A 9,773-nucleotide genomic window follows, 5' to 3' on the forward strand; every position below is an offset into this window, starting at 1 on the left:
CAGTATGTACCTGCGCTTCAACCTTTGCGTTGGCAGTGCGGTGCAGTGCGGGTCCGAGCGTCTAACTGGCGCTTTCTGCTTCTCTCCGTTATTACTTCTACCTGTCCGGATGCATCGATCCTCCGTTACCTGCGAAACCTCTCATCAATCAAACTGAAACAGAACTAAGAAAGAGACAATTAAGGAAAAGATAGACATACCGGGAACAGGCTAAAGATCGGGAAAAGTGTTTAAGTTTGTAGAGGAAGAGAAAGAGGGAGGAGTGCTTGAAAAAACCCGAGACTTTTTTTCTGTTATGTAGCCGAGCAAATGATCCATATAACTTAAATCGAGTGTAACGCGACGAAAGTTATTTCTTCGGCGACTCCAATATTTCAAATCACGGTTTCGTAATTTATTATTTTGGGAAAATCAACAGTCGGATTTAATACCTGAAAAGTAGCGGAGAAGGAGCCGGAGAAACCATGCCCCGAGCCTTTCTTGTGAAAAAAGCAAGTATTTCGCCGGGCAAACGGAACTGGAGCGAACGTCCAGATCACGAACGTGGAGACATTTACATTCCAGGTAAATGATAAAATGCATGTTCATAATTTAAAATATCTGTAAATGTTTTGCACAGATAATTTGAATAATAACAAAATATTACACATAATCATGAATTTCATGTTTATTAACACAGTCAAGTTCGGAATTAAAATATATTGTTATATCAATTCTGTCTTCTGTTGGTGTCCGTAAAATATTCTCTGACAGCAAATAATACTGAAAACTCAACCTCTTTTAGGCCCTGTTGTTGTGTTTGATTATTTTTATGCGATAACTCAATCTAGATGTGTTTTGCTTAAGTGCATGTAGGCGAGTGCGTACCTTCGTTAAATAAGGGATTGTAGAGAGCCGTTACTATTCATTGTTGACCTTCAGACCTGCCTTGCTTCCTTATAGAGTGAAACTTGCCTCCAATCTACGGGCATGATTTACTTTGGCCACTCTGCGCTAAGATTGTTTTTACATTTACTATGACCCGACACCTACATCGACGTTTCTCTCATCTACACTGTTAATTACATTAATGGCCCGTCATCAGATGAAATACTTCAAGAAAGAATCTTATGTATTACGCATTTTGTTTTAGTATCCAGAACCTATACGATGCCTCCAAGTGGAGTCCAGGTTGACGCTGCATCAGACAGCTATAATTGCATAACGGAATGATACCGTCGTCACTCATTTATTGGCAATAGTGCTTCTTTCCATGTTCGGTCGCATAAAAGAGCCCTTATTTAATCATTGACAACTTTAGCAGAGCTCCGATTACATGCACGATACTCAACTTTGAACAGATGAGGGCAACAACAATATTACCAAGATTGTGCAATTAACAGCTTAGTCTAGGATATTCCTTACAAGAGGCACCTGCAATATTCCGTGTGCAGAAATGTACTGATGCATGACCGTTTGACTTGGAATGATGCGACGTGGTGTGTGCTGAAGGGTGTTATGTGTTTAATTTCCTATTTTGTTTTTCAATCCTGTATTTGCATATGTACCATTAACAGCCCATGTAATGCCATAATTCGGAACAGACAGACTAACAAACAGTTCAGTTCTGACTGTATTTATCTGAACAAATATCTTTTAACATAGGCCCGATATGTGATGTTTTTTTCCTCATTTGGACTTAAGTACTAATTATTTAAGAGAGACGATTACCTTTACTTATTATTACAATTATTTCAATGCACTGATTTTTATGTGTGTTCGTAAAACGTTAAATATGGTGTATTTATTAAAGATAATGTATTTTATATAGGCCTATTTCATTTTATTGTGCCCTTGAAATCCATCCCCTGTTTAAATAATCAGAAATATGCCCAAAACAGAAACTCTGTCGCGTTTTACGTAATTGGACGGTTTTATATTGTAGCCCATAGTAAAGGCTATAGTTAAATAGCTTACCTGACGCACTGAATTTCACATAATGCAATGTCTTGTTTAATGAAATATATTGTACAGAAAGTACACAATGATACCATAAAGTTCATTAATTAAATGCGTCTCTAATTCGCAGGGGTATTGTAGAGTGACACTGTGCTTCAAAGAGACTTTCAGTTCTTGCGGTTATATAGTTAACCTGGCAGGGGAGTCGTGCCTGTTTCGCTTGTTACCGCTACAGGTATGTTAATTGTACTGAACTGTAATTTCCCTGTGGTTGGCATAGCAGTCACCTTTTATTGTGTATTCTCACGATAACTTCTGAATAGCAACGTAAAGGAGGCGCGCGTTTATTTATCCGAGCAGCCTTGGTCGTATTCATCACGCTTCAAGGTTTGGCTTGTTTATTCGTTAAACGCGATTCCCTGGCATTGCAGGCAAGGCAAGTACACTTACTGTTTACTTACTTTCCGAGCATGTGCCTTGTGTGTCCGACTCTCTGCCTGCAATTGTTATCTGCGGAGCCGCCCGCTTGTAGCTCGGCGGGTGTAAGTGTGCATCGGCTTTTGCATGGCTGGCGGCTCCTGGTCTGGTTAATATTTAGTGCAGTGAAGGAAATAACGGACTGCGCGGCGCACCCGCCTTCCTCTTCACTACACCTTTAGTAAACATGGCACGACCCGTTCGCTTGTAGACTTTCACTCCTCTGGCGTTTATTTTCCTTCTTTCTTTGCGTTCATCCTTTCTTGTAGATTGTTTTTGAACTGTACTTATACCGAGCCCTATAAATTGATTGTCTTAATATGGCTGTGGACCTACCACCAAAGTAAAACATTCGATAACTAGACAATATAAAAAGTAACAGTCTAAAAAGGTGAAGTGAAAAAAATGAATCAGTGAACAAGAAAGGTAGTTGCCAATATAATGGTGATTTGTTAGTTATGGTTTTAACATACAAATTACTGTTTGTTTTTAATAAGAACACTTTCTCGAACATCCTAAACTATAGTCTTATTTTTGTCTTATTATTAGAACATAAATTGTTGTTGAAGTGCTACATTGTAACGTCACTAGGGCTTCGTTCTCATTGTGTTGCTTCCCTAAGATAAGAAATGTAGCTTATCATTTGATCGCGAATATTTATTTCAACGTCTTTATTTTTATGGAACAATGGCATATTTAAAATGATAAAAACGAGGATTCTCTTTCTATAATCATAATTTTTCACAACTTGACGTAAAAAAATTATTTGCGTCACGGGCTTCAGCTCTTGCTGGATATATCAGTTATAGCCATGTAAATATAAACTGCAATGTGTAAAATGTAAACAGAATATTGAATTATTTTTAGTTTTACTTTTTAACGTATTTATAAAATTCGATTAAAATCGCCTTCTATTCAACAGTTGTGCATAGCCTATGCCACAAAAATAATGAAATAGATTTTCGTTCATATTCCCTACCCCCATTGTGCCATAGGCAAAACAATCCCCAATTTATTGATGCCATTGTCCGGTTGTCGTTGGAAACACACGGATCGGGTGTGGGTGCATGGCAGGGAGGGGTGTGCAAACAGCAGAGATTAGGCTGAACTGGAAAAGACCAGGTGCTGACGGATCGCATTCCCCCCAGTTTTGCATTTAAGATCAGTTTTAATAAATATGTCAACTTCTATCTTACTAATATTTTCCCGGCTAATCATTCTCTGTCAGTATCAATTAGCTTTGTCCGGGTGTTTATTCGAACTGTACAGTGAGTTGTGGCTGCCACGCCCATAGCTGCTTGACTCACTGGGGGCGGGGGGCGCAAGAATGAACATGTTCGTAGGTGGGGGGGGGTCGTGATTTACCTTATTACACCAATTGCTGTACAACGGTGCTCAGCTACTTAAACTTACATGAAGTGAAATCCGTATTTTCGGAAAAAAAGTCATAGGCCTCTAGTAACTGTGAAAGGCAACACCGGTGGCGAATTAACTGTATACCGTTAGTGACACAGCCGCTCTTATTTGCAAGACAATTTGCAATTTTATCTGATCGACTTCAGGCAGTATCAACAAATGGACTCGGTGTCCGACAACCAGTTTGAGATTCGCAAATAGTTGGCTTTCATATGACTTTTTTTGCACCGATCCTTTACCTTTTGCGATTTTTTGCGGCGTTTGACACCGTACAAACTTCAGGATCAAAATTAAGTGTAGACCCACTGTCGTAATCATCCTATTCACTTGCGTTTTATTATTATTATTATTATTATTATTATTATTGTTGTTGTTGTTATTGTTATTATTATTATTATTGTTTTAATTACACATGGATCTTATCTGTTAACTTTGCTACACGTAAGATATATGTTTATACTTAATACAGATGCGAGGATAAGCGCACTGGTTTGTTACCGCGACAGATACGATGATAAAGGTAAACATGTGTGATAATACTTTACTAGGTACAGAAGGGTATCCATGTTATGTGAGAGCAGGTATTTTATTTTTCATGCTCCTTTTGTGTAGCAGTGTGGACAGTTATTGCTGTGTATGGAGTGAGTAATTCTGGTGAGCCAGTACCTCTGGCTCGGCTGGTCAGACAGGTAGAGCAGTAACATGAGTGAATGACACGCACCTACAGCAGCACAGACACACAGTCCTGCTTCTCCCGTACACCCATCACCAGCCGGTCACCCTATGGGGTCACCTGTTCCCTGCTTCTAAAGCCTAAACTATATTAAAAAGATATTTTAAGTCAGACAGGTGTGCTGTGCAGTAGTAATTGTATATTATGATGAAATTAAAAAATACAACTGAATTACCATTACGTAATCTTTTCAGGTTATATAACGACCATTCAGTTGTGTGTGTGTGTGTGTGTGTGTGTGTATATATATATATATATATATATATATATATTTATGTGTGTGTGTGTCCTATATATACATTTCTATGACATATACTTTACTTGAACAGTATTTACTTGATTAATACTTATAAATTTCATGGTTCATTATTTATTTTGCTTGCTGAATAATCTATTTACATCCATACCTCTATGCCAAAGTGACCCACTTAGTAATCCAGTGTCAGCTTTTCACCCGTAGTAATGTGAACGTGCAACAAGTCCTAATAAGAAGAGAAAAGTATTTGCTGCTGTAGCTTAAGTGCTCTGTGACTCCAGAAATACTTATTGTGCATGTTCTCTCTCACTCCTTCCCAAGTGTCCATTGTTCCATCTGTCTGCGTCGAGGAGTCCGAGGCCAGCACCGCCGAGCTCAGCCGATACCAGCTGGCGATTACCCAGGAACCCCTGCGGCATGCCCACACAGCCGAGCTCCCGTCATGCTCTGCCCAGGGTCAGCGGCAAAGCCCAGAGCCCGAGAGTCCAAAGAGGGCACAGGGCAGCACCTATATCCGCTCAAAGATGAAGGTGAGGACTGCAGGAGAACGAGAGAGAAGAAGTAGCAGCGGAAAGAGCATAGAACACTGTGAATCTGCTTCTCGGGGAACCCCAGTTGGTCCATGTTTTTGCTCCCTCCCAGCTCCCTGCCAGACAGTCCATGTTTTTGCTCCCTCCCAGCTCTCTGCCAGACAGTCCATGTTTTTGCTCCCTCCCAGCTCCCTGCCAGACAGTCCATGTTTTTGCTCCCTCCCAGCTCCCTGCCAGACAGTCCATGTTTTTGCTCCCTCCCAGCTCCCTGCCAGACAGTCCATGTTTTTGCTCCCTCCCAGCTCCCTGCCAGACAGTCCATGTTTTTGCTCCCTCCCAACACCCTGCCAGACAGTCCATGTTTTTGCTCCCTCCCAGCTCCCTGACAGACAGTTCACATTTTTGTTCAGGGAGCTGGGAGATAGCACCAACGTGGACTGTCTGTGGGTCCCCGAGGACCGGATTGGGAAACACTGGCATAGAGTAAGTTGTTAGGAAATTTAGGCTTGTAGTGTAAGACTGTGTAATCTAAGCACCCAGAACCTGGACATAAGGCTAAATGCATGCTTCTCTGACACGCTGTTATCAATTTGACCGACACTTATTGGAGAGAAACGTAAGTGGCTGGTTATGTACATCGGTGTGTCTGAAACCAGACACAGTCAGTCTCGTGACCGCTGTGTCACTCGATCACAATGTCTCCTTTTCTTTCTGCAGGTCACGACAGGTGAGCTTCCCAGCGAGGTTCCCGTCTCGGCTCCCGTTTCCACTGCCGGCTCGGGCCAGTTCGAGTGCCAGGTGTGCCAGAAGACCTTTCAGTTCCAGCGCATGCTGAATCGCCACCTTAAGTGCCACAACGAGACCAAGAGGCATCCGTGCAGCTTCTGCGGGAAAGGCTTCAACGACACGTTCGACCTCAAGCGGCACGTCCGCACGCACACAGGTGGGCCCCCCCCTGAAGTTCACCACCACACTGATTTCGAGGTGTGGGTGGGCTTTGTGGGACGCCAGGGGTGCAGACCTGAAAATCGTCCAATGATCTCTGACTAATTGCACCCATTTATGATGAGTAAAGCTTATTTTTTCACCCGGTTGTTTTGTTAGCTTCAGATTCAAATCTCAGTATATTTATTGAGTTTCAGGACAATTTAATAAACTGCCAATAAGAAAAACAGTGACTCAGTGGGAGGCGCTGTAACTCCACACCTCCACGCTTGCTAGCTCTGACAGGTGACTTGTCCCTGTGTAGGTCTATTCTGGGCACTCCTGCTCTCTCACACAGTAAAAGGACTCGCGGTTTAGCTTGACAGGCGTCTCTAAGTTGCCCGTTGTTTGCACGTGTGCTGTGATATGCCCTGGCACATCCTTCAGAGTATCCACTGCCTTGTATCTGGACGGGCTCCAGGCCCACCTTGTATTGTATATTTTCCAAGCAATGAGTTTTTATTGACATCCACTCAAGTGGTAAGTAATTGCATTTACAATGTACAGTATACTATGTAAATAAAGTCATCTTTAGGCACCAGGAGCATTTATAATTGAATTACACTTCTGAGCACAGCTGCTGAAAGCGACGCCCAGTCTCGTGCGTTAAAACCTCCTGAATCTGATAGCACTGACACACGCAAGGTGCTTTAAAAACACACATGTTGTTACTAATCCAGGATTATCTTCACTGGTGGTAAAGGGACCTGGTTGGAATTGACACTCTGTGTGATTCTCCTTTTCATCCTCAAGACAGCCTCTGTTTCTCTGAATTGTTTTCAGTCCTTCGGGCTAATTTAGTGTCATTATTCATTTTAATTATATTGATTATTTTCCCTGCAACCAAGTTAGCTGAGAGTTTTTTTTTTACCCCCACAGCAGCTTACAGTTTAGTCACTTGTACAGGCAGATGCGTCACAGGGCGGTTTTAAGTGTGCTGACAAGCTGCACGCTGGCTCATTCCGTGTCGCATGTTCCTTTCCTTGCGCTGCAGGCGTGCGGCCATACAAGTGCAACCAGTGCGACAAGGCCTTCACTCAGCGCTGCTCGCTGGAGTCGCACATGAAGAAGATCCACGGCATCGTGCAGCAGTATGCCTACAAGGAACGCCGCAGCAAGCTGTACGTGTGCGAGGACTGCGGCCACACGGCCGCCACGCAGGACTCCCTGCTGCGCCACCTGCAGGCCCTGCACCCCCAGAGCGCGCTGCTCAAGTCCAAGGGGGCTCGCAAGCTCGGGATGGCAGTGGGCCCGTTCAGGGGTGCGGATGGGGAAGACATGTCTACCTCCGGCTCCCCGCAGTCTCAGAACTACCCTGACAGTGACGATATGGCCGAATCTGGGGGGATGTAGAGTGAGGGAGGCAGGGAGGGAGGAAGGGGTGATCGACGATTTATACACTAAAGGAAAGGAGAATTTTAAACACTCCTATGACACTGTAAATTAAAAAAAATGAGATTACTGTTTTTCTTTGTCTTGGGCAAGATACAATCCTGAGTTTTTAATTTTCTAAAGGACACAGGGACTTATAAGATTAGCACAATATCTAATTAGTGGAATATGTCTCATGCTGTAGCCCGGCTGCAATAGTAGCTGCATTTCGCAGCATCCCGGATGAGCTTTTATTTTGTCGATGTCTTGAATGCACTTTGTTTCACGTCTTAGCCATGCTTTAAGAATACTGTTTTGGAAAGCTAAATTCAACATTTTGTTGAAACTAAAACCAGTAATATTAACCAGTCACACGTGAAGAATGACCTCGAGGTGTTGCAGCCACGATTGTCACACTGCCTGTCACAGTGCATCTCTTACTGTATGAAATGTAAACCATGTTTTTTAACTGTTTAACTGTTGAGATCAACAAACAACTCGATTACCAGATATGTGTAGATTAATGAAACTGACTTTCTTCTATATGTTTAAAATCTTTTCTGTACAGAATTAGGCCTCCTTTTCCCATTCAATCAATAGGGAAACACTACATACTGAGCATGTGACTCACTTATGATTTTGAACAAAATCACATGGACCAAAATGATCTGTCACTATATTGCAAACATACATTTGCTGGGCTAATGTTGACAAAACGATATAGATCTATATACTTAAATGCATTTTTCTGATATTTATATTTTGAGTTGTCTAATCATAAGTAGCTGCAAATATATTAGCCGGGTAAATTATTGTTCTGATCCACTGCCATATTCAAGTATGTGATTTAAAAAGGAATCACAGAAAGGACACTCTAATGCCATTTCTTCAAAAGCGAGAATGGAAGTACTGTGCGATGAAGTTTACATCCTAATTTACATTTAAAGTTTGGGAACACTAGACACACGTGAAACATGTATGATGTGGGAGTGTGACGGGTGATCGGGAGAGTGCCAGGGCTGAACTGAAACAGGATTTCAGTTTGGGAGAAGATATATATTTTTCTTTCTAGCATCTTATTCTAGACAATAAAATTGTGGAGGTGAATTTGTTGAGGTTATCAGCGATGTCATGGTGTAACTTTCTTGGCTACGTTTTGGAAGAGTTTGAGGAGGATCTCGGCAAGTTCCCTTTGTGTACGAAACTAAGTGTGTGTGAAGCAGTAAGAAAATGAGTCTGTTAGTAGCCTTGTATGTGAAAAGGGAACATATAACAGGAATATGCTTGAGGTTACTATTTCCAGCTGCATTTTATATGTATAGAGAGATATTATTATTATTTATGGGCGGTGTTGTTTTTACTGTTTACAAAAAAGAAATATATTCTTGTTTTTTTTTTTTAATTCTATAGACTTGATCTAAGACTTCTTTGTAAAGGTGACATTCGGCAGCAAGAAACACATGTTTGTTTTTGCATCTGACCGCGTTTCAGGATGATGTGTCAGGCTGTGGTCCTGTATTTTATCAAAAGGGTTTCCCGCTGACTAGGTTAAGGTGAGCAGGGTGGTGAAACACAGACCTGAATTGCCGCTCCTTTCATGTCTGGGCAGTCAACTGCATTTGGCTCATTGCCACGTTATTGTGCCATATTGTGCAATACATTTCATGTGTGGTACGCTACTTTTTAATGGGCTGTCTGACTCATCGTTCAGCGGTTAAGATGTACGCTGTCTGTGCTGTGGTGATACAGACTGTGTATTAACTTGAATTCTGTACACACTGCTCGATCCTGCTGCGTTGTAACTCATTGCAAAATACTGTGGTTCCCTGCACAGGCTCTCTGCAATCCTGCCACAAATGTGTGGCTTCACTGTTGCTATGTATTGAGTGGAAGCAGACTGTGGTACATGTAAGCCAATGCGCTTACGATTGTTGTGGGATTGCTCAACAGTAAATTGACTTTCCAGGACGTTTGTGTGTCGTTCATTTGTCTTTATTTCCAGTTCGTGCCACGTTTCCTGGATGGACTGCTTCTCTTCTGAGCACATCAGAGAGCCTTTGTTCACATG

General features: G+C 42.1%; 1 protein-coding gene across 1 annotated transcript; it reads left to right on the forward strand.

The window, feature by feature from the left end:
• The first annotated feature begins 7 nt into the window (after positions 1-7).
• On the forward strand, positions 8-9,673 carry ovol1a (ovo-like zinc finger 1a). The gene is made up of 4 exons (XM_049029586.1): positions 8-564; positions 5,142-5,350; positions 6,068-6,293; positions 7,329-9,673. The coding sequence occupies exons 1-4, from the start codon at positions 465-467 to the stop codon at positions 7,685-7,687; spliced, it is 894 nt and encodes a 297-aa protein (XP_048885543.1). The 5' UTR covers positions 8-464; the 3' UTR covers positions 7,688-9,673.
• Positions 9,674-9,773: the final 100 nt, after the last annotated feature.

Source organism: Brienomyrus brachyistius, chromosome 10, assembly GCF_023856365.1.
Source record: "Brienomyrus brachyistius isolate T26 chromosome 10, BBRACH_0.4, whole genome shotgun sequence".
In the NCBI taxonomy this organism is placed as follows: Eukaryota; Metazoa; Chordata; class Actinopteri; order Osteoglossiformes; family Mormyridae; genus Brienomyrus; species Brienomyrus brachyistius.